At 42.6% G+C, this 26094-nt stretch overlaps 3 protein-coding genes across 4 annotated transcripts in view; all 3 read right to left on the bottom strand.

Annotated features, from left to right (window-relative positions):
- LOC146195454 (3-alpha-hydroxysteroid sulfotransferase-like) overlaps positions 1–26094 on the bottom strand; it is a 115107-nt gene that overhangs the window by 82759 nt on the left and 6254 nt on the right. The window lies entirely within an intron of this gene.
- The window catches only part of LOC146195453 (3-beta-hydroxysteroid sulfotransferase-like), a 28692-nt gene continuing 6264 nt past the window's right edge, over positions 3667–26094 (bottom strand). Inside the window, exons 2-3 of one of the 2 annotated variants that reach the window (XM_084597830.1) lie at positions 5156–5232; positions 3667–4788 (exon numbers count right to left, since the gene is read on the bottom strand). In XM_084597830.1, the coding sequence (XP_084453956.1) occupies positions 3803–4759 (957 nt within the window). In that variant the 5' untranslated portion in view covers positions 4760–4788; positions 5156–5232 and the 3' untranslated portion in view covers positions 3667–3802. The remainder of the gene's footprint in view (positions 4789–5155; positions 5233–26094) is intronic. The other variant, XM_084597829.1, reaches the window with a different exon arrangement.
- LOC146195455 (amine sulfotransferase-like) lies at positions 17704–19105 on the bottom strand. The gene has a single exon (XM_084596240.1). It carries the CDS (start codon positions 19089–19091, stop codon positions 18138–18140), a length of 954 nt encoding a protein of 317 aa, XP_084452366.1. The 5' UTR covers positions 19092–19105; the 3' UTR covers positions 17704–18137.

Below are 26094 nucleotides of genomic sequence, written 5' to 3'. Positions count from 1 at the left end.
GCTGGCTTTTTATTTCGAGCATTGCACACCTTTCAACCCCCTTTTTCTAATTCATTTTTGAAATATTTCAATTACTTCATTGAATATTGACATAGTAAATTTTCCCAATCGCATGACCAAGCATTAATTTTGACACTTTTGAGGCCCCGTTTTTCTGATTTCTGTTTTTTTTTCAATTGATTTACACATTCTAAATTTTTATAAACAAAACTATTTAGCACTGCTTTTTCATTCAGATAATAGGACACACAAGTTTTCATTTTTCAATTATTTGAACTAATTAATTGGCAAACTTCACCAAATTTTCTAAGCATCATCAAATTGTCTTTTCATCTGAGCGTTTTGAGATTATTGAACCATCCTTTTTTCAATTTCTTCTTTCCTTATTTAATCAATTAATCACATTGATTTCATTAGCTCATCGGCGCCTATCAAATACCAATCAATTATCAATCAGTAGAAGGACAAATTACTAGCGTAAGAATTTTACGCAGCCCTCCTTATTTCCGACATGCGGTGCCGACCACTATTACTTCCACTACTACAACAACGCCAACGGGTTTGCAGCCGAATGAGCTGTATAAGGTATTGCATAAATACCTAAAGCTAGAGTTATTATATGTGCTATGTGCTGTTACAGCGCCCAGGAACAAGACAGATGATTTTTCCAATGCACTCAGGCATACACACGAACTAAAAATCTTTCGGAAACAGCGCGTAGGCTGTCCGGGAGGCGGGAGCAGCCGGTTGACTACATGTACCACCATGCACTGAGACAGCGGTGGCGTCGTGAAACTGGCCGGTGGGATTGGTCTATTGATTTGAAGATATAGGGCATGACACCAAGATCCTCCGGGTAATCGTCCATGTGTTCCATTGTCATATAAGAAGCAAACCAACCGTGTCAAACCACCACGCGCCGCGCTTCATGTGCAGCGGCAGCGACCGCGCCCGGCCGACCGAGCAAACAGCTTTGTCGACGTCACGAGATGCCGAACCAATCACCGGAGGCAGCGCGACGCGCGAGCTGGCCCGTGGCTGCTGCTGCACTTTCCGCCAAAATAAAATATGTTTGCGCTTTCCATTGCCTAATTTCGACGAGAAATTGAAATTCCGAGGGTGGAAAATGGTAAAGTGCACCTCTTCACTCCATTTTTCTGGCAAACCTTTCAGCATCCTTTTAACAGTTGCAGCACGTGGTAAGAGGCGAAAATCAGTCACCCTGGTTGACGCTTCGCACTGTAAATACGCAGCCGCAAGCACATGCGGCACAGTTCACTCTACACTGCGCTTTCCATCACATTGTTACCACCTCAGGCCATGACGGGCGGTCCGGCAGGAATTCTACCAGCTCAGCTGTACTTTGGGCTCAGGTTCTGACCACCATTACATAAAGTAAGGTGGAGTTTAAAGTGAGACCGCCGTTACAGTGCAAGAGCAATACTTCACCAAGTCATACCGGCTAACTTTTCCCTGAGTCTTCGAGCTGGCCGGTGCTGCAAATCAGGTTTCTCTACCAAAATTGGACGGTGAGATCAGAGTTGAATCTGCCAGGCAATTTGGATGCTAACTTATGGCGCGTTTGTAAACATGTGGTTAATCCACGCCTTTGTATCTAACCCCTGACGTGTAGGTAACTTATGGCGCGTTTGTAAACATGTGGTTAATCCACGCCTTTGTATCTAACCCCTGACGTGTAGGCTATGTTACGGGCCTCCTCAAGAGCACTTTTCCGACAAAAAATGGCTAGAAGGCTGCGAGAAAGGAATCTACATTTACCATCTACAGGCATGAAATATCCAAACTAGGGTTTTTGCACGTTACAGTAAAATTGACTACGTACCTCATAAGCATCCTCTTGAAGCGAAGGCTTCACTACGCTAGATAGAGCCGGTCTTCGCGTAGGCTTCAATTTGATTTTTAAGGAGCAAGAGGACAAACTTTTTCTATGCGATTCAGGTGTCCACAGAAACATCTGGCAAATACTCTGCATTTCCTTTCCTATAAGCCTACACATAATGTTAGCGTAAGCTAGCCACTGACCTTCAAGGAGACACAGGACAAAGTGTTGCTATGAGCATATTGTGCCTTCCTTTCCTCAAAACATCCGACCACTTGAAGCGTAACCTTATAGCCAACCTTGCTGTCGCAGCACAAAATGATGACCTTGACCCATTGACCTTTACATGACCTTTGAACTTTTAGTGACATTTAACCCATTCAAACTTGCAGCTGAGGAGAAATTGGAATAGGGTGGAGCACGTGATTAATCACGTGGGTGATGTCATGTCGCACCATCAAGTGATGGCAAAAAGCCATGATGTCAATCGTTGCCTATAGGAATGAGGAACAGCCGCGCCTCAGCTCAGACCCAACCATGGACACTATAGGCGATGACGCTGCGCTTAGCGGGCCGTATCGATGCTCCTTAAATAGAGTTCAACAAAATATAAAGCTGAGCGAGTTGGTAATGATCAATTTGTAAAATGGCGCACATACAAACGAAGACACCCAGAAGAGAACAACACGGACAAGAGCGCACTTACAACTTATCCGTGGTCAAAGAAACAACTCTCACTCAGTAAGCATGCACCAAAGAGTTACGGAAGATGAGAAAACAACACTAAGCCTATTCTGTGCAAGTGAAAGGCGAGAATTGCATGAAAGCGCAACAATTTGCTGCATGAAAGCGCATGGAATTGCATGCATGTATGAAATAACCTGCAAAAAATTGCGTGAAAGCGCTAATGCTATTTGCATGAAAAAGAACGCGGGTTGCTCATATCTGACAGATTTTGTTAGCGCTAGCGTGCTATTTTCGCCTTTGACTTGTTCACAGTAGCTGTAGTTTTGTTTTGTAATCTTCCGTACGCAGATAATATAGCTCGGCCATGGTTTGTTTTGATTTTGTGTTATTGACACTTGTGAATACCTTGGCGCATGCTCATTGAGTGAAGGTGTTTATTTTTACCACGCATCAGTTATAAGTGCGCTCCTGTCCGTGTTGTTCTCTTCTGTGGGCCTTGGCTTGTATGTGCGCCGTTTTAACAAACTGTTAAATCGGGCTACGAACATTCTACAAAGTTTAAACATTACCTAAATACCAATTTAACTATGCTAAACCTTTGATAACTTTTGGCGAAGTCCGAAGAAATCCCATGAAATAAATGACGTGAATAGTGCATCACCAAGACAGGATCCCATTGTGTGTGTGCACGCGCGTGTGTGCGGGCGTGTGCGTGTGCGTTTTGCGTGTGTGTGTAGCATCTATCAAGATTCCTCTTCTTGTTGTGCGAATCAGTACATCGTTTTCGTTTAGGAGTCTAACGAAAAAACCATTCTCATTCAAGCCGCCAGCGCGTCAAACACGCACAAGTACAGACATTTGGCATTTTGTTGCCTTCAGCTACGCGTAATGTGGTTCAAGAAAATCTAGCATGCGTTTGACGCCATATTAGTGAATAATGAGACTATATGATGAATGCCAGTCTTTAAGTCACACTCAAATCTGTGGCAGAAAGGGGGCAAGAAAAGATAATTGTAAACAACATAGAGTAAACTGAGCAAATGTTGAGGGGAAGCCTAAATTGCCTAGCCCACATTTCGGCAAGAAAACTTTGCTTCGTCTTCGGCTCAATGAAGAAAAATTTACTTCTCTAATTGATAATTAGAGCACTTAAGCTTTTTTATTCTTGCGAAATAGAAGAAGAACAAAATGGGCAGTGGTACAAAAATAGAGCTCATTTTATAAACGTTTATAAAGCAGCCAGCAATTGGGGATCATACGAAAGATTACGACATCCTACTTTGAAGAGACGGATAAGGAGATCGCCTCTGCTCGAATGTCTTTCCAGAGTTCCATAAATGGTGCCTCGCCAAGCTCTCGTATTTTCTTCTCCAGACGAGCCAGCAGTTCTGGTGTGAAGTGAATTTTCCAGCTTCCTATCCTGGCTTCCTTAACCAAGGCGTATTTGCTGTGGTCCCCGTCGACTCCAACATTGCTCGTAACCTTCTTTCTGGTAAACACAACATTCCATTCAGAACTCTGACTTTCTCCTAACTCAAACACAATGAGCTCCTTCATATGATCTGGTTTAGACCATTCAAGTATATTTTGAAGCATTTTTTCATCACCTTCCAAAGCTAGGCCATAACATTCTCCAAGAAAGTGAGCTAACCTGAGCACCACACCTCGAGTGTCCTTTTTCAGTTCTTCATAGGTCAAGAAAAAGACGTTTGGCTGATCCTTCAAGGCATATCCCGAGGCTACGTGTTGAAAATAGTCCCCGTAGCCCAAATCGCCTTCAACGAAAGGGTCGAAGAACTCTTCGAATGTGCCCTCTTGAAATTGACTGATGCTAAGCTCTGTCGTCATGCGGTACTGAGAAACGCACACATCCCATGGATTGCGAGCCATGTATATGTACTTGGCCTCTTGGTTCATGGCCTCTAGCCGAAGTGGTTGATGCGTGAAAAAGAGTCTTAGGGGCAGCGGTGACGTCCAGTCAGCACAGTCCGCGTATTCGACCTCGCGGTAGTTGCGGCTGAAATCACTGAAGGTGCCTATGGGCTCACCGTGCCTAAGGATCAGCTGTGTAATATACTGTAACCAATAAGAACCACTTTTAGGGTAAGTGCACTGGACGAGATCGCCTTTCTTAGCACGAAACGACAGGCTCTTTCTGAATATATCGGGGTTGGTCCAGGGGCATCTCGGTACACCGTCGATGACTGGACGATATGGCCTTCGTCCTTCCATCACTGCGGATCGTTTGGTGGCGTGGTACCCTATAAAGAAAATATACAAATTCACACGATTAATCTTCGGTTTTTCAACAGTTCGATTCGGGGAGCATATATACTGCGGGCAGTCGAATAAAGACCGAGCAGGCAAAGGAAAGTCAAAGTCAAATCAAGATGTACCTTTTTTTCGTTTGCTCTGCCAGAAAAATATGTCTACGGAGCTGCACAGATGCGTGCCTTCTTCATGCATGCAAACATTAAATTCGCACAATTGACATACTATGCGCATTACCAATTTTCTCTGCGTTTAAAGAATATTATCTACTTGTCATGAGGAAGAGACTCTTAGTAAAGATGTATGGCAACATTCTGTTTGAGGAGGTTCAAGGCGTGCAAGGCAAGGCGTGCATACCTGCAAAATAATTTTGCTATCATTTCACGCCATGCAGAACTGCAGGCAGGGTGTTCGTTTTTCTAGTTCCCCAAACTCTGAAAGAAACTGGTACTTGTTATAAACTGCTCGCATAGTGAACCCAAATAAGGGCAGCGGTCCACATTGCCATCTGGCGATTGACATAGGCTTAAGTTTCCAGAAGAAGGGCTGCAGCTTGGGCTATCTGTGGCGATAAACCCAGCGAAATACAATTGAGGAAAACTCTGTGGAATGTTTAATAGGTTAGGGTTCTAGCACTTAACGTCCAAAAGTGACTTAGGTTATGGGAGACACTGTAATATAGAGAATCTGAAATTGTGACCACCTGCGATTGTTTAACGGGCAATGATATCGGTTTAACGATTAGCATTCATCCCAAAGCGGCTTACGCGCCTGGTGTTGGATCCAGCATCCTTGGGTACAGCAGTTGAGTGCCCTAACCACAGCGCCGCCGTGACGGGGGCGGTTTTAAGGAGGGCTTGTATGCAATTTCCTCCCTGTTGTAACCTAACCGCTGCTTATTAGTCACAGAATAAGGTTGGGAAGAATGCCCGAGGACTCAAAGGAAAGACAGGGCAGGCACTAAAGCACGGCGAAAACAATGACAATCCAGAACTGCACACCACTATATATTTTGAGACTCATTGCCAGGCACAAAGCAGACACAGAAAGGTCTGTATAACGGAATGGTGCCTATAAGGATAGAGTGAATACATAAAAAACATTTCTTTTGTAAGTTTCAACTGAAGTTTATGCATAACTTTGTCGTGTCACGAAGTAAATTCACTTTAACATCCGATAATACAAACACCAAATGAGACAAGCTGGCGTCCTCGAGCCGTATATCGATTTGTGACGGTACCGAAGAGCTCCACTGCTTGCAGAGTTATCAAAATGAAATTACGCTGCCTAATTCAATCTTTCCAGTTTCGCACAGACCGTACCACACACAGCGTTCATCTGCACGATTCACCGGCGTCTGCTTGGAATCGTCAGCATTTTTCCCACGCTGCTAAAAGAAACACATCAACTGAGGCAATTCGGATCGCGTCCTGTTGAATATTGCAAAGCAGTGCGGTACGCATGGCCCCACGGGATGCTTAGTTAGCAAGGTCACTGAGGTGTCCTCATTCTGGAACTTTCATACGACCATTTAAGGTGTGGTGTGCCGTTAAGGCACAGATTTCTTTATTTTGTTTACCAATGTAACCATTCGCGTCTATGCCCCTCGTGTGGATTATTCGTGACAGTATTGATGGCCTTATGGTTTCAAATGAATTTAGGGTCAAAGTGTGGAAAAGGAAAGGACACAGTGATTTCGTATGAGTTGAAGGTGGCAGGGGATAAAACATTTATAAATTTGTTCAGTCCGTAGTATCTATTCTTTACCACAGGAGAGTACCTTCGCGCAGTGAAGCAGTATACGTTATTGGTGAATAGCACGCCGCCGTCTTCGGACACATTGCTGCTAAAACGGATACTTGCGACTAAAGTGGGGCCCTTTGCTTTTTACCGGGACCCATAACGGCTCAAGAAATCGGGGCTAAGGGTACGAAATAGACCTATCTGTTCTCAGTGACATCATATCTCGACGACCAGGGTTCTAGGCACTGAGGCCTCTATGTGCAGTAGAAGAGGTCTGTTAACTTAAAAGTCTGCCACGTATTCGATTGAGGTACTCGACATTGCTACGTCGGCAAAGCCCTTTGTGCTAGATTTATGATACAGTTCAAGTATATTATCACAGAAGGCAGCAAACAGATTCGAAAAATTTCAGTCTTCTTATCTAGATGCTGGTGAAAACTGAAAATTCTTTAAAGGTGGGATTTCCGGTGACACAGTTCAACCTCTGCAGGCTTCATTTAGATAACAATGCATTAGGCACAAATACCACAAGTGCTCTAACACATGCAGACAACAGCACAAACTGGAGCTTAATGCGGTCCTCACACAGCATGATGGCATTTAAGCGTGCACGCTGCTACGTGGCGAATGAGGCCAAAGGAACCTGCCTTTAGACTGCCCATGACTGTAACGAAAACATCGTACCGCCCTGCTTTCGTCGACTTTTTTATGTCTCGGTCAGGAGCATCGTGAGTATATATTGTTGTAATTACAAAAAGTAGCCCATACGACCTCTTTCATAGGGTTCGTCTAACTTGCTCATTAGTCAAAAATATCTGTGGGGTAAATATTTGTCTTAAGAATAAATAGAAGTGCACTAACAAGTCTTCAAGCCTCCTTTCATAGAACGTGCTCAAACTTTTCTTCGGCCTTATGAGTGGCGAAAAAGCACAAATATGATGGTCATCATCATCATCAGCAGCAGCATCAGCCTGATCATACCCACTGCAGGGCGAAGGCCTCTCCCATATTTGTCCAATGTGATGGTATCGAGTGACAAAAGACTTAGAGTCGCCATGAGACTTTCACTCGGTAAGCTTAGATAATTACATATATACAACACATGTGCCGACCTCAATAATGCATATGCTGAGTTAAACGTAAAGGTTCCAAAACGCTAACAATGATGAATAAAAACGATGACAAGGTACGGAAAACAGGAGCAGTTCCCAATAACCAATACTTAAGTTCCACGCATCATCTGCCTAAAATCAAATTAAAAAGAGGCATAAAAAGCGATTGATATTGAAAAGCGATGTGTGAGTGCGTACGTGCGTGCGTGCATGTATGTATGTATGTATGTATGTATGTATGTATGTATGTATGTATGTATGTATGTATGTATGTATGTATGTATGTATGTATGTATGTATGTATGTATGTATGTATGTATGTATGTATGTATGTATGTATGTATGTATGTATGTATGTATGTATGTATGTATGTATGTATGTATGTATGTATGTATGTATGTATGTATGTATGTATGTATGTATGTATGTATGTATGTATGTATGTATGTATGTATGTATGTATGTATGTATGTATGTATGTATGTATGTATGTATGTATGTATGTATGTATGTATGTATGTATGTATGTATGTATGTATGTATGTATGTATGTATGTATGTATGTATGTATGTATGTATGTATGTATGTATGTATGTATGTATGTATGTATGTATGTATGTATGTATGTATGTATGTATGTATGTATGTATGTATGTATGTATGTATGTATGTATGTATGTATGTATGTATGTATGTATGTATGTACGTATGTACGTATGTACGTATGTATGTATGTATGTATGTATGTATGTATGTATGTATGTATGTATGTATGTATGTATGTATGTATGTATGTATGTATGTTGGTATGTATGTATGTATGTATGTATGTATGTATGCATGCATGCATGCATGTATGTATGTATGTATGTATGTATGTATGTATGTATGTATGTATGTATGTATGTATGTATGTATGTATGTATGTATGTATGTATGTATGTATGTTTGCATGCATGTATGCATGCGTCCGTGTGTGTGTGTGTGTGTAAATAAATAAAAGCTTTAGGCATGTTTACTTTCACTGACCTGCATTGATATGTACTTGCTTGTACACAGCTGCTTAACAAATTGTTCCTTGTATTTCATGTCCGACGAACAAAAGGGCTAGGTTCAGAAAAATAGGTACACAAGATTAACAAGGAGTTACCGTGAGTGCGGTCTGGCTAAAGAAATATAGCACTTTGTTTTTAGGCTTTGTAACTTACGGCAAAGACGAATTCTTTCACAGGGTAAGACATAATACGGCGAAAAACAAAAGCACCTGAGCATAGCTGGCCTTTCAACAACCAATCCTGCCTCATACGTCACTTGGACGCAGGGACCTCATCATCGCTCACTTCTGGACTTCATAAAATCAGCCAACCTTATTCCATTCATTTAATCAAATATTCATCCTTCATCTCATACCCTACTGATGCCTTGAGGCAATAAATATTGACTAAAAAAGAAAAAGCTCTTCGCGCGAGTGGCGCACCTGAGTGGTCAACTGAGAAGTGACGTCACCAGCCGCCATATTCGAAGCGATCAACCGGAAGTCTCATCTTGTCAAGCGTTCCTGCTGTCTGCAATCCCACCCTTGAACGCGCGCCAAGGAACTGCACGCGACAGGAGCGATGGCGTACAGTCCGAACGCATACTTGTCGGAGAAAGTGTGACCGATACTGCGCCTTTCCTTTCCTGTAAACCAATTATAATGATATATAGCCCTGGGAAAGGGAGGGTGGATTCTCCTGGTCCTACGGGAGTGGGACTGGTAGGCCACTGCCTCTTGCGGCGGGGGCCACCGCATTTTTAACTGTTGTACGCTGTCATTGCACCCGCGTCATTGCATTCTGGTTGTGGACGTCGGCTGTTGTCCGACGCGCGTCTTTTTCTCTCTCTTCTTTTTTCTTTCTTCTCTATTTTCTCTTCTGCCTGCACGAGGCAGCAAATGTGGCTCAGCTACAGAGCCAGTAGCAGGTCCGCGCATTTTCTTTTCTTCCTTCAGTCGCAACAAGATGTAGCTCTGCAACGAACGTCTATAAAAGGCATACAATGAGAGGAAAATGATACAAAAGGAGGGTAGGCTTTTGTCATTCTCCACTTAAAAGACATCTAAGAGACCCTCCAATTTTTCTTTTCATATAGAAAAGACCCGAAGTGGGTCGAGCACAAATTAAAAAAAAAACAGAGCATGGCGATATGTTTTCCTCAAGCATGAGAGATTTCGCAGGTTATTGATAAAAAAGCAGTCACAGCGCTGTTTTTGAGCTTAACGTTTTGAAAGCGGAACAGATCAAGGCTGAAGCAGCGGACGGCAACTTATGAAAGAACCTGAACTGTTAGAAGCTTGCGAGCTGTTTTGGAGAGTTTAACACTCATGCTGTAAATGCTCTTCTTTTATGTCAGTTCCCGTGCGCTAAACGCCATTTTCTCAATGATTGTACCTGGTGGTTGGTCGCTCTGTTTTAGTTTAATAGTAAACGACGATTTCCTTCTACCCCGCGCTACACGTCCGCACTTGATATGAAGAGTCCCACAGATTTTGGAACTGTATCCAGACAGCAAATTAAAAATTAACAATGTTTTATTATGGCTTCCAATTCATACACGAATCTGTGCCATCAAGGTGCATGCTATGCATTTCCCATGGCCTCCTATAAATATGGTGGTAAAACCGTGCTGCACTGCCCCTGTCGCGTGAAGAAGTCGCATGCAGGCGTAGCACGAAATAGCAATGTCGGTGGGGGACCGTCAAAAGGGAATGACCTTATCAGAAAATGCAATTATTAATATAATTGCATTTTCTGATAAGGTCATGCATTTTCTAATAAGGTCATTCCCTTTTGACGGTTCCACACCGACATTGCTATTTCGTGCTACGCCTACATGCGACTTCTTCACGCGACAGGGGCAGTGCAGCACGGTTAAGGTAGCTGCCTGCATACCTTATCTCGATGGGGGAGGGTACCACCAGTCGTATGCAAGCCCACATGAATTATAAGAATCATGCAGCCGTCCGCAGACAATTATTTTGCGTGTTTCGGTTTGGTTTCGTTTATATGCTTTAACATCCTAAATCGACGCGGGCTATCAGAGACGCTGTAATGGAGTATTCCGGAATTTTAACTACCTGGGTTTCTCAACCGAGCACTTACCTCGCGCATTATACGGCCGCCTTGCTTTTTTCGCCTCCATCAAAAAGCGGGCGTCGCGGCCTGGATTCGATTCTGCATCCACGGACACAGAGCGCCCTAACCACTGCGCCATTTTGCCTGGCTCTGAGCGTGTTTAATCATCATCATCATCAGCCTGATTATACCCACTGCAGGGCGAAGGCCGCTCCCATATTTCTCCACTTAATCCGGTTCTGTGCTAGCTGCATCCACTTGACCCCTGAGAACTTCTTAACCTCATCCGCCCACCTAACTTTCTGCCGCCCCCTGCTACGCTTTCCTTCCCTTGGAATCCAGTTTGTTACCCTAAGCGACCATCGGTTATCCTCTCTTCGCACTACATGTCCTGCCCATGTCTATTTCTTCTTCTTAATTTCCACTAGAATGTCGGTAACTTGAGTTATTTCTCTGACCCACTCTGCACGCTTTCTATCTCTTAATGTTTCATAGGCCGGTTTAATTTCAGAACGCTAGACAACGCTCTCCATTTAAAGTTTTATTTTATGCTCCCAACAATGAGTCTTATGTTTGGCAATAGACCGACACTGAAGTGTCAGCAACGCGGGTGTATGATGAATCAACGAAGAGCATTTGTTGCAGATCAGGCTGAGAAAAGCAGTATGGTAAATGAACTGAGAGATGCTTAAACGTCAAGGGATAACCGAAAGAAATACAAATTTTATTGAAGGAGATGAAAAATGCGCTCTTAATATTCATTATATTAGCAGCAGCTGGGCATAGTGTTCGGAGAGCCCTTTTATCAATATTCGCTGACTGCAATCACGAGAACGAAAATATTGTAGAATAAGATCGAACTGTCATATTTTGACCTGTGGGGTTATTTCAACTTTTGTTGTTTCATTTATTTGGTTACTCAGCCTACTATTCCTCACATGCGTGATTTACGACCGCGATCTTCGCACAGTGCACAAATGTGCGAGCTTCTGGTAGTTAAGACTGACGTAACTCCAGCAAGCTCGCGTTCATTCTGCTTGTATCGGATGGTGTCTGGTGCATTACATCAAATAATTAACGATCGCTAATTGTGGTTATTTCGGTGAAGACCAACCGGACGAAAGTTCGTTGGGCGTCTGTGAGGGAAACAGATTAAAATGATAAATATTAGTGGCAGCAATGATCCACCGGATAAAGCCAAAGCGCTTGCACTGTTGGCCGCTTTGGCATCCCTAGCACTAGACGCAGGTTACAAGACATTACAACGCACGAACTAAGACGCCCATCATCTTGCCTTTGGAGGCTACTTGAGCTGCTGTAGTATTAGTCTATATTTGAGTTCAGCTTTAGTGCGCCGGAAACAAGTACAATAGTAATATCATCGCTTAATACCGCGATACAGGTTGCACTAAAATTCTAGCATGTTGACTAAAAGTTAGAGAGCACTCTCGCGAGATTCTTATGTCTGTGGTCCGGCTTTCATGTTTTACAGCATTATGCCTGATGTCGTTCTGAAGGGCAAAACAAGAAAATAATATTGCGCTTATATCTAATCACTTTCAAAAAGTGTACAAGCATTTGAAGCCTACGTGTGATGTCTCCGATGCTGGGCATTATTGGCAGTTTAGCTGCGCTTGGAAAATCTTCACTCACTCTTCATTCACCATTCAGCAACATTTGGATTATCGGGCTTATCTTTATTTATTTATTAATTTATTTATTTACTTATTTATTTATTACAAATACCTACAGCCCCCCTTGGGCATTATCGTAGGGGGGTTAGTTGCAAACATAGAGCAAACAGAAAAGCGGAAGCGAAAGCATACAATCAGAATAAAAAAAAAAATTAACAAAAAGAATGGAAGCACATTTATTGCCAAGTTTAAACGACACACCCAAATAAAATTTGTGACTCAGTTTCACAATAAAGTACACTGCCTATAATGTAAGACAGATTCAGATCTTGGAGCGGAATGACGGTTTCTACGCTACCGTCTGTGTGGCCCAGAAAACAAAACTCTACAGACAATCACGCGCTTCGATTTTACCTTACCAATCATTTTTATATTTAGTGGCGTTTGCGGTCAATACAGCCAGGATTTATATCACACGCTCCTGTCTGTTCCTACAGGACTCTAAATCTGCTGGAATGGTACGTCAAGAGTAAGAAATAATTTGGATTCCGCACGCACTGCGCACAAACATGTCTTGCATACAGTGAAAAAATTAGGAAAATCTTAACCCAGTTACACGAATGGCACTGATTCGAGAAGTACTGGTTTGGCTCATGCTTTAGTGAAAGTGAAAGGCTAAATGAAAAGAAAGTCAAGGTCGAAGGACAGCTCATAGTATGTCATTATTAAGTCACAGGCTCAGCAATACCAGCCTGAATTTAAATTTCTTTCTCGAGGCTTTGTAGTTGTGACGTCAGAAAACAGCGTAGCCTTCATAGCGATGGCAAATGATGCTCGGTGCCCATTTCAGCCGTAAATTAGAAAGAGTTACGCGAGCTGGCATCTCATTCCACAGCGATCATGCATCAGGTCTCGTGACGTCATACAACGCGCCAAACAAGCAGCGTCCGGCATTGCACCTGCAAATGCCGGCTAGCAATTTTTCCGGACTGTGTGCTTCAAACAGATGATGTTACGGCACCGGTAGTTGCTATGGCAGCCACCGGGTATAGGTTGCTGTAGCAAACGCTAATGACGTCATTAGCATTATTGATCATAACATGACGTCTTTATTGGTATGCATACTAAACTCGATTTGACTTCTTGAAGTTAAATTACAACTATAAGAACGATTCTATGATATGCTAGCACCTGCGCATGTTTTGTACGAAAAAAGAAGGCTTCGTAAAAGGACAAAAAAAAGAGCCAGGGTCACCAACAACAACTGGTCCGCCAGCAGGTCCGAAACTAATACGTGCGTCACGTTGACCAGCAATGGTTATGGAAAATAAAGGGGCTAAACAGCAAAGGGCTAAGAGGAAAAGCATTGTAGTGTTTCACTTCACTTCCCTACAAAGAAGATACAAGCTTTCAGAATGTCTTTACAGAAACCCTTTGTACATTTCCAGTTGCTGACAAATCACTCACACCCAAGAAGCTACGTATTTGTCGATGAATCCTGCAAAATTAACCTAATGCCCGCTATCTTGTCTACCATATCCGACATTCGCTGAAAATTTTGATGTTTGTCCGAGCTTTATTACCACTATAGGAGTAAAAACAGCGTATAGCTTGCTAAATAGTTTTATGGACAGAAAACGCTCAGAAATTGTGAATCGAAGCTTGATTGCTTGGCCCCGTAAGGTGCGGTGGCGTGTTTTCGTGCTATTCTTGAAGCACATAATGGAATTAAAATTCGCTTTTGGATCACATGACTTACGCACGGAGAATTGACCTACTGGTGAGGGGAGCACGTACTATTCCCCTGTCTTCCAGTGTACGTTGTGTATGCCCTGTGGAACATGTTATATTGTGCCCTACATATTACACATTGGTAAATATGTATGGTTTCATTGGCTGGCACAAGGTGATGAGTCCTGAGTATCAACCGGTTACTGATTCTGCTTATAATCTATTGACCTGGAGTACTGACAGAGTTTCATAACGACACTTCTGGTATCTTTTTATGGCTGGCTACTACACGAGAAAGAAGAAAAAGGTGAGGCATCGTCAGAGATGAAGTCTTGAATGCCTAGCAATGTTTCGCAGTTTCTTCATTGGTTTGCTACTGATTGCAGGTCATTGAAAAGTTGGTTTGGTTTGTGGGGTGTAACGTCCCAAAGCAACTCAGGCTATGAGAGGCGCCATAGTGGAGGACGCCGGAAATTTCGACCACCGGGGGTTCTTTAATATGTACTGACATCGCACAGCCCACGGGCGCCTTGCTTTTCGCCTTCGCCGAAAAGCGGCCGCCTAGGCCGGGATTCGATCCTGCGTCCTTGGGAACAGTAGTCGAGTGCCGTAACCACTGCGCCACCCCGGCGAAGGTCAGGGCATTAAAAAGTAATTTCTATCTGCGCATAAAATGCATGCTATTTGCATTAGGTAGCGAAATACTGGAAGTAGCGGACGAATATGTCTACTTAGGACAGGTAGTAACCGCAGATCCGGACCATGAAAAGGAAATAACAAGAAGAATAAGATTGGGTTGGAGCGCATTTGGCAAGCACTCGCAGATTATGACTAGCAGCTTACCGGTATCGCTCAAGAGGAAAGTATACAACAGTTGCATCTTGCCTGTACTCACCCATGGGGCTGAAACGTGGAGGCTAACCAAGAGAGTTCTACTTAAGTTGAGGACTACCGAGAGGGCTATGGAACGAAAAATGGTAGGGGTAACATTAAGATATAGAAAGCGTGCAGAGTGGGTCAGAGAAATAACTCGAGTTACCGACATTCTAGTTGAAATTAAGAAGAAGAAATGGACATGGGCAGGACATGTAGTGCGAAGAGAGGATAACCGATGGTCGCTGAGGGTAACAAACTGGATTCCAAGGGAAGGAAAGCGTAGCAGGGGGCGGCAGAAAGTTAGGTGGGCGGATGAGATTAAGAAGCTCGCAGGGGTCAAGTGGATGCAGCTAGCACAGAACCGTGTTAAGTGGAGAAATATGGGAGAGGCCTTCGCCCTGCAGTGGGTATAATCAGGCTGATGATGATGATGATTTGCATTAAAATTCAAAACAATAAAGATTTTATATAATATAGCTTGTGCAAAAGTACAAAAAGTGTAGAAACAATTCTACCTATCTTGGACCCCGCATTTCAGTCTTCGGTAACTGTGGAATGGTTTATCATTCTGTTATTGTACGTTGTGGGGAATTTCCTAACATTCCATGGGTAAAAACATCTTGTCGTTAAACTTTGGCCTGCGCTCGCAACAAGTACAGTCATGAACACCGTTTTGAGGGATGCTGGAGAACGGTTTTAAAAGTGATTTGGCGTCACCAGGCGGTGATATGATAGCGTCGAGGCTACGCTGGGAGAAGTCTAGGCGAGTGTGCATCCTATATTTGCATGAATGAGTGTCTGACCACTTGTTGCTTGTGAGGCGAGGCTTTTTTCGACCTTCGTGGCTAGTGGCTGGTTTTGGCTGCTCGCGCTCGCCGACAGCCATGCGACCCTGTTACTCAGTGCGCGGCAAATCTACTGCACTGACGGCATAAGTCAGTCCACACGTTGTTTTTTATCGCATCTGTAATAAAATATTTGTTGCAGTCTCGATTTATTATTTTTGCTCTTTCGGCGATTAGTTGAACATTCGTGACTGAGGGGAAGGACTGCATGGTTTTTGCAAACTGCTTGCCGCAAGCGAAGGAGTTTTCGACGAAGTTTTGTTTGTTCCTTACAGCTGCTACCGTTGCCATGCGACTTAGTTGTTGAAAGTGTTACAACTGCCACATAAGTAACGCGTTTACTGCTACCAAACAAAAACTTAAGTAGAAGTAATGAAAAGTTGTGGTCCCTCTCAAAGGACACAATCTGGTAATAGGAGAAGCTTCTGTTAGTTGCTATCACGTATGCAAAGGGCAGATACGCGAGTTCACCACTAATTACCGTAATAGACCAGACAAGACGCTAGACTAACATTTCATTTATTTATTTATTTATTTATTTATTTATTTATTTATTTATTTATTTATTTATTTATTTATTTATTTATTTATAATACCCTCAGGGTACAGTTGTACGTTACAGAGGGGAGGGGCGCATACAGGATATATATATAAAACAGAAGTTTAACAAAAACGTACAAATCTGAAAAACAAAGCAAATAAAAAAGAACAAGGTACATGTGCAATTTAGGAAATTTAGGAAAACGGCATAGGTGTTAAAAACAACAATATAAAAATATAATAATATAATAAGCGATGAAAACGCGGTCCCCGTGCATCATCCTCATGTGTTCCGTAAATGTGGTTGATCTTCCGCAGATTGAGCAACAGGGTCTCATGGCTGCCGACGAGCGCTAGCAGCCAAAAACGACCACTAGCCCCGAATTTCGGGAAATGCCTCGCCTCACAAGAAACAAGCACTTACATGGTCAATCACGACAATATAGGACGCGCATGCGTCTAGCCATCCCTAAGCTAGCATCAACGCTATCATATCTCCGTCTATTGACGCCAAAGCAGTTTTTAAAACGGCACTGTCATTTTGCATAATTTTGTCTATGCCTGTACACATCACTGCAGTAAAAAAAGCCAAACATCAGCTAAACTTTGATGTTGTAAATACTGTTACGTACTGAATGCTAAGAGCAGTCTAAACGCCCGATCCCCAGCGAAATCTGAATTAAAAACTATCTTGCGCTGGCTCTCAGTAGTTATGCTCACTGTAAAAAAGCAAACAGCATTTTTTTATCATAAAGATAAAAAATTACAAGGTCGCAAGAGAACACCTTGAATTATATGTGGATACGGTTGCTACATTCTAGCGATATGCGAAAACAAAGCGTTCATGAACCACCACGCAGAAGCAATTCACTTGTCCAACATTTCTGACCAAGAAAGAGCGTTTGTTTTTGAGTCATTTATTTTTAGAAAATTTATTTTTACATAGCGATGTTCAGAAGTGGCACTTTGCTGCGGTCCGTGTTCACAGGCTATATGCGAGTTGCACGGAGAAAAACTACAGACCTACTGTCATAAACACTGAATCTAAAACTGGAAATGGCAAGTTGAGCTTCATGGCCGAGTTATTTTGTACATGTATTGATATTGCCTAGAGTGCGCATACGGTATTAAGGATATAAGTTCCTTAATGCTTGTTTAAAAATTATGAGGCATATTTTTAAAACTACGGCAGATAACGACCAATTATTTCAAACCTATTAAGAGCAAGTCCTATCAAAACGCTGTTCTGTAAGAAGGATGCATGAAAAAAGCCGAATAACGCCGAAATAGGACACTAACAGAATATAAAGCAGCAAAAGGTTTTATTGTCACTACAGCACAAATACACACCGCCAGAACAGGGTATGCTTTCTCTGAAGAAGCTCTAGGTTAAATATGTGGCCGTTCTAACGGCGCAGCTTCCAATCACTGGAGTGAGGGAACTGGACCACATGCTATTTGGCTTCACAACTGTGGACGTTTTCAGTCGGCGGATCTAATTACATATATAGGTAACAGATAAAAGCATTCACAAAAGTAACTGTGGTTCTTGAGAGGTCACCATTAACATCGCTGACCTAAGAGAATTTATTACTGCCACCAGTACGGAATCATCGGATTTCACTTGGCAATAAATAGATGTTGCTGTTGCGGTTTTTTTTTTTTTCTTGGTGTATTGAGCTCCAGTAAAAGGGGTCGCTTGATTATATAGTGTATAATAAAAGAATTGAGGGAATACTACTTCTACATGACGGAGAGTGCGATCGCCTCTTCTCGAATGTCCTCCCAAAGCTCCATGAATGAGGCCGTATCTCCTTTTTCTTGTATGTTCTTTTCAAACCGAGCCAGTAGTTCAGGTGTGAAGTAATGCTTCCAGCTTCCTACCTTAGCCTCCTTGACCAAGGCATATTTGCTCTCGTCCCCGTCAACTCCATATTTGCTGGTCAATTTGTTGCGCTTGAACAAATCATTATATTCAGGAACAGGGTTTCCTCCTAAATCAAACACAATGACCTTCCTCACGTGCTCTGGTTTCGAATATTCTATGACGTTCTCAAGCAGCTGCTTGTCTCTTTCTAATGATCGGCCGTAACCCTCCCCGAGGAAGTGACCCAGTTTTAGCACCACGTCACGGATGTTCTTCTGGAGTTCCTCATACGTTGTGAAAAAGACGTTTGGCTCGCTTTTCAATGCGTATCCCGAAGCAACGTGTTCAAAGTAGTCGCCGTAGCCAAGGTCACCCTCAATAAAAGGTTCGAAGAACTCTTCGAAGGTGCCGTCTTGAAATTGGCCGACACTCAGTTCTGTCGTCATCCGATACTGCGACACGCACACGTCCCATGGGTTGCGAGCCACGTACACGTACTTGGCCTTTTCGTTCATTGTCTCCCGCTGAAGTGGTTGATGCGTGATGAAGAGTCGGAAAGGAAGTTCAGATTTCCAGTTTGTGCAGTCCATGTATTCGATCGCGCGAGAATTTCTCGTGAACTCATTGTAGGTGGTGATACGCTGACCGGAATTGATGATCAACTGCGTTATGTACTGTATCCAATGAGACCCACTTTTGGGGTATGTGTGCTGCACAACATCGCCGTCAGCGGGGCGGAATAAGAGGCTCTTTCTGAAGATGTCAGGGTCGACCAAAGGACACCTCGGCACACCATCAATTACTGGTCGGTAGGGTCTACGGCCCGGCATTGTCGTGAATTCTTTGATTGTTTATATACTGAAAAAAAAGGACACAGGTGAGATCGGACCTGGTTTTTAATAAACATCGGTAACTCGAATAATGTTGGGAAAGGTTGAGGGTCGCCGGAGAAAGGGTAGGCAGCGAACGCGATGGTTAGATGGCATGCTCGAGGCACTGCAGATGAAGTTATGTGATGTTAGGAAGATAGTGAGAGACCGGAAAGCGTGGCGTGACATGGTCCATAGGGTCACGAAGAGTCGGACACGACTGACCAACTGAACTGAACTCGAATAAAAGTGGCTACTGCTTAATAATAACAAGCAGCACTCGGTGTTTCATTTCCTTCTAGTAGAGCTTTGCAGATATAAGTCTTTGGAAATACCGTTTCTCAAAACAAAAAAGGCTGTCAGGGTTTTCTATAGAAAGGAAGCTCTAGCCACACCGTCGCTCTCGGAATAAAAGTGAACTAGGAGACCATAGCCCTATTTTAAGAAAACACTTCATCGAAACTGAGCTTACGGTTTAGAGGACACGTTCTAGCTATTTTCGTTTTCAGTATTTCTTGAGTTCCACGAAGTCTGTGCCCATGGCCTCGTCTGTTCATACCCTATAAACGCCTGGAGTAAAAGCGCTAGCCAGTTCATTTAAACGTCATGAGGCTCGGTCCATTCCATTATGTCGCGGTCTGTATATAGTTCCCGCTTGAACGACAACAGCTTATTGAGAAAACATTTCTTTGCTACGGATAATTCTTTTAAATTATTATATCAATTTTATCTCTAACTTTCAGTTAAAACGGGTTTGTCCAGTGCTCGTGCGATCAAGGTACGCACGTAGCAGTCCTTTCGTCGTAAGTTTCGCAAAGCCCCAGCAGAGAGGCGCATACAATATAACGAATGAAATATTAGGACGACGACATTTTAGTAATATAACGGAGTTGCGTTTCATAAGAACGATCATCCACGCTGGAAACGCGCTGCTGATCGTGATCACTAAATATATACTTGCATCTACACTTGCATCATAACTGTTACGATATTGTTACTGAAATTTGTGCGCGCATGTTGTGTAAAACTCAGTGCTAGCTATATTATATGCATCATATCAGCTTATGTTCGATCTTATATCGCATCATAACAGTGACGATATTGTTACTCAAATGTGTGCGCGCATGTTGTGTAACACTCAGTGCTAGCTATATTATATGCATCACATCAGCTTATGTTCGATCTTATATCACATTTAGCCCATGAACCTCTGCAGTTCACTGGAATCGCAATTGTATTTCGGCTGTTAGGAAAAATCTATTTCCTATGCTTCCACAAAGTGGCCACTATGGAAGGCACAAAGCATAGCATTGCTCATATGTCGCGAATAGACACACGCTATCACACCTGACAAGCAGCTCTGCCATTGTACCCTAGTATCTCCACTTTCGGTGACGTCGTGCCCGCACAGCTGCTTTGTGAGGGGTGGTGCTGAAGGCCTTTATTATGAGCACTCTATGTTTTACCTTAAATGTATTTTCTTTCCATTCTTCAGACGTCGTTCTCTCCTCCGTGTGATAAGTGGCAAGTTCATTTTAATAATTGTTTTAATTAATTTTGTGCTAAAAACAAGACATGACCAGCAATCCTTATTTTCACTTTTGGCGAAGTAACCACTGAGAAGAGACATTAGGAACGCTTCAGGGAGGCTTGTTGTTGCTAAATAGCGTTGAATGCATAGTATGCTAGGTAATAAATTGAAATATTCTTTTATATGTAATTGTGAAGAAATAAGAGCTCAGATTTGCTACACAAGCTTCATGGCAGATACCTTGCTCTTTTGGAATCCCTGCTGTTTATAAAACGTTGAAAATAGTGAGGCTTCTCAGCGCAATACCATGTCGCAAAAACGAAGGCTTATATCTCGGTGCAGTACATTTTATAGAGACGCACAGGAGCTTTGAATATTCTTGGGCGCCTATGCAAACTCGCGCTTTAACAAAAGGTGGGTTGCGGTCCAATCGGCTAGTGCGATTGACGTAGTATGGCAGGCTAGATGTTGCCTTTTGATTACTTTGGAATAGGAAAAGCTTCAATTTGTCCCGGAAATAAATTCAACTTACTGCTGACAGCAACGACTTCAGCAGTCAGCGAAAGCATGGAGTCGTCATGCACAATAAAAATAAAACATCTCTCTGGGTAAACAACATTGAAACATTTAAGCCATCAGGCTGAACCATCAGTGACAAAGCGAAACGAGGAGCACCAACCTGTTAGCCTGGTTCCCTTGGAGTGCAAGACGACATCCATAATGCATTGAAAGGTCTCACGTTACGCTTTCTAATCTAGGTTATCATTGCGACTTATCTGGAAGCAAACAGTAGCCGAGAGAAAGCGATAGCGGAATTCTCGCTGTACGCCTGCGGAACGAATACTTTGCTGACAAAGCACAAGCCATGCGCGCGAGCATGGCTGCGACGAACTCGAAAAGCTTAGCTGACTGTTGCGCACATTGTGAACGTGAGCAACAAAAGCCTTTGGCTGCGATATGCATGCGTGTTAACGCTATTATCAAGAAGCCGTATTTGTTTGAACATGCGCCGCATTGATGGACGTATGCCCGTGAAATTCTTTTTGCAGTCGTCAGTTCATATGGTTGGTTTGTCGTCGGTGCATTCCAGCACTGCTCATATCACAGAACTGCTTTCCGTTCTTATATTTTTTTGGGGGGATTTTATTTTCCTTGAGCTAAAGAGGGGGCTTAGACTTCTAGTTCTGGCGATTATGGGTATCGCATGGCTGGTGCTCAGAAGCAACCTCTGTATGTTTTTCCAGGACGTGTGTTTTCTACAATTATCGAATATTTCCAGGCTGATGCAGCTGGCATGATGTAACCAGGCAATTCAAGTACGTGCAATTGCTTTCCAAGCATGACAAGTACGACGTCTGCATTATAAAACCTCTTTAGATAGTCACGCCTCACAATTACCTTAGGGGGGTCTTACGGCCATATAGTCATCAAAATATATCTTGACCATTGGTACCAACCAATAATAACAACTTAAGTAATAACATCGTAGCCTATGAAACTGCATATGTATGTTAGTATGAACAATGCCATTCATCTTTATAGATAGATATAATTTTACCAATATTGGTCTCTACATCAAACCAAAATAATTACAATAGTAGAATACATTGAACGAAGGTGCGTGCCTAATCTCGTGCATAGTCGAATTGCAAGTGTAACAGAAATTTATTTTGAAATACGATTAATAATGTATCAAAGTACATTGGTAAAGTATGAAGAGGAATGCCTCAAGGGGCGTTAGTTTTCAAACAAAGGAGCATTTACTTCTTAGGTGGAGCTGATATGTTTTGCTGGCTTGAAACGTTATTAAAACACTTTACATAGCCCAAAAGCAGTGAATTATAGGCAGAATATGTAAGTAAAATAGAAATCACAGTGCTGCGGTGGAAATTTAAAATATGAAAAAGGAAATTATCAATAGGATGTAAAACTCCAAGAGTAGATAAGAAGACTACAGGAATCGTATTACACTAAAAGGAATAGTAAGGTGAAAGCAAATCAAAGTTGCACCAACACAAGATTAAAGAAGCAAAAAAGATCGTGTTTTACAGACTGGAATGATTAGAAGGAGAAAGAAAAAATATATGAAGCGATGGCAAGGCTAACGAAACGACGATGAAAATTAGAAGAAAAAAAAAAGGAACATAACGTGCTATACATTACTTAAATGTTGGGTGACCAGCTGATCTTGGATGCATCGGTGTTTCAAAATAGAAGGATGAGGCTGGAAAGACAGTTCGAAACGTATGACGGCAATTGTCAGCGTAGATAAATTGACTGGTTTTTGTACTGATGCGTTCGGTACTGAAAGGATTATTAACCAAACTTAAATGCCTGCAGTGCTTGCAGAGCAAAGGAGACAGCCTGGCACAGTAATATTTAAATATAGGAGAAAAAAAGAAATACGACAGTAAAAGCTTAAGTGTTTAAGAGATATATTCATTTTGACTTGCTTCAGTTTAGTCCGGGGCTCTAGTTACGTTGTGAAACTAGTGGCATTATTCCAACTTGGATTGAATTCTATACTGGGCCATAAAGGTACTAGATTCTCTATTACTATATTTGAGTTCTACAACTTCTGGCCGAAGAAGTGTAGAGATGAACTTGGGCAAAGTGGATTTCTGCGCCAGTCGGTAGGTCATGATTTACAAGGAAGCATAGCTCGAGACATATGAGACGCACGTCTCGTGCTGTAAATCAAGTTTAGAGACCTGATTGCCTTCGCACAAATGTCGTTAATATTCTTGCCGCACGAGTAGCTATGCATGCGATCAACGCCTGAATACCTCCACGATCAAGCCGGAGTAATAACTGCCTCTGTGTGAGGCACAAGAGTATACAGGTCCATGTTCACGACTGAAAGAATTTCCGTTAATTTTTTTAATTTTAGTTAGGAGTCATTTGTGAATAGCTGAACAGTCTCGAATCCAGGTGAACGTCGTTTTGGTCAGCATATTCATAATTAACGGGATATTCACTCAATGCCTCATCCAATGATAGCTAACAGCTTTTCGTGAATAATGCACATAGCAATAACCCCAGTTTTACTATTACTGTGGAATTAGATTTTATCATTGGTTGGAAATTATCACAAAAATGTATCTTCCTACTGCATAGAAATCTTTCGCCAAGCTGCCCTTTGAAGTTACACTAAGGACATACGCAAGCATTAGGCTCTGCCAAAATTGATTCTGTCGATTCTGCTGGCTGTGTCAAAAGTCAGACAGCTCATACAGTGGATGCAATCGAGAAAATTTGAATGGTTTCCAGCAGTCGATTAGGATTGTAAGCTTCTTAGGAGCAAGGATGGGCCCCCACACTTTTGAAGTGAAGGGCGGCGTATATAGCGGAGCACTGGCAGGTAATCTACTCGCGCATTTCAACTGTTAAATCGGGACGTTTTTGTGACAACTGTACGTTGTTTTTTCCTCCTATAGCCTATGAATTGTATATCGGGTGATAATAGCATTTGGCAGCGAACGTGAATATCCTTTTAATATGCACGAACTATTATTTGTCATCACTTCCCACATTAGGATCCTCAAAATTCAGTTTCCAATGCTGTCATAGTCTATCTCGAGCCCTTGCATCGCATATCCATAATGCTTCAGATTTTTTAACATTTAATGCTAATTTCAGATAAATTGTCACATTCAAAAAACATGCAGAGCTACACCTCATTTAAGTCCTGTAATGACAGTCCCAATGTTGTCTCCGTCGCCAGCTATGAATTATTTTTTCTCCACTCAATTACGCGCAATCGTGAAGTTTGACGCTGTATTTTTCTAAGCCTAGTTCTTTCTTGGGATGCGTACGACCCCATTTCTGCTTCTTTCTTGAGCAATGCGTTTTTCTCTATGATTAGCACCGGCGCCGGTAGTTTCCTTAAATACTTATCCGTTGTTCGACCACTCGGGGATCCTTAAAGGGCAATGTGGTGGCACTGCATGTCAGTGCTTTCACGTTTCGCCGTGATCGTAACATGGCCGCCATGTTCAGATATTTGTCCCGCGAGTTGACGGTCTGCAGCCGAACGCCATAAGCACTTCGCCACGTTTTTCCTCTCGAAGCAAACAACATTGTACTCTGCCATTGTCGATGGTCGACCTAAATAAGAGAACGTCGTGAAGAAACTGAATGGAGCCGGCAGCAAATATTAGCCCTGGTCTAACGACACAGACGACATCGTCGGTGAAAACGGACCCTTCAAAGACACATAGCACATATAAAATAATAGGTATCGCCAGCATGGCGTCACGTGGTAGTGACAATGCCGTACAGGAAAAACGAAGACACGGGCGTTGCAATAAAAGCTTTTTCTTTTTTTTTTTGAGGGGGGGGGGGGGCTGACTTGCGCCATGAAAATTATTCAGCAACGCAGCCACGTAGGAAGCATAAATCGTGCTCGTCAGTCGTCAGCCTAAGAATGCCCGTTAAATTCGGCAGCTATCAATTTAAAGACGGTGCTGCAACAACTAGATAAACCAGCCAAGGTAGAGCGGAAAAGTCTTATATATTGCGGTAACAATTCTGTTAGCCTGCGATTATTCCAGACTAACCTCGGCGAACCTCGCCTGAAAAAAGAAGAAGATGAAGGCACGTTTCGCGATACCAAGCATCAACAAATAATGAACAAAATAGGTCCGGGTGTCACAATCACAGTGGTAAGGCTGCATGCCAGCGGCTGTTGAAAAACAAGGTTTGAATTGCATGTTCTAGTATTTTCAAGCAAGATTCAGTGACTAGTTCCGGGTAGGCTATAATTCCATGCAGCTCTAAACAGGGATCATAGGATTCTTAGTTTTTACTTTGGTGCATCATAACCTTTGCCTATTACGCACCTCTTAAATCAATATAATTATTAGAATCTTGTTTGCGTGGCTTAAATTATGACAAGCAAAAACTGTTCGTTTTTAAATGAGTATGCAGAGAAATTTGTGGATGATTAGATGCCGGAGAATATACATTGTAGGGAAATGGAGCCATGGAATCAATTTTCATTGAGAAAAAATATTATGGAGCTGCTTTCGATGAACGTTTAAAGGTATACAATTCCAAAGGAATGAAAACGCAATGGCGGAAAGCCGCGAGTGAGCGGAAGAGGTAAAAAAATTTTCAGGCACTGTAAGTGTATCAGCAGAACGATGAAGATGATATTGTCGATATCATTATGTCGGTGGACGACGATGATATAAGGATATTGTATTCGGACTACTGTTCCCAAGGACGCGGGATCGAATCCCGGCCTCGGCTGCAGCTTTTCGGTGGAGGCGAAAAGCAAGGCGTCCGTGTGCTGTGCGATGTCAGTGCACGTTAAAGAACCCCAGGTGGTCGAAATTTCCGGAGTCCTCCACTACGGCGTCTCTCATAGCCTGAGTTGCTTTGGGACGTTAAACCCCACAAACCAACCAACCAACCAAAGCAATACATCTT

Source organism: Amblyomma maculatum, chromosome 3 (assembly GCF_055883805.1).
Source record: "Amblyomma maculatum isolate TAMU_Amacu chromosome 3, ASM5588380v1, whole genome shotgun sequence".
NCBI classification, from domain to species: domain Eukaryota; kingdom Metazoa; phylum Arthropoda; class Arachnida; order Ixodida; family Ixodidae; genus Amblyomma; species Amblyomma maculatum.
The sequence above is the reverse complement of the archived record's forward strand: the minus strand, read 5'-3'. Positions and strand labels throughout refer to the sequence as shown.

Bases quoted from the DNA above. Each gene is read 5' to 3' on its own strand.
- LOC146195455 (XM_084596240.1), bottom strand. From the start codon at position 19,091: ATGCCGGGCCGTAGACCCTACCGACCAGTAATTGATGGTGTGCCGAGG.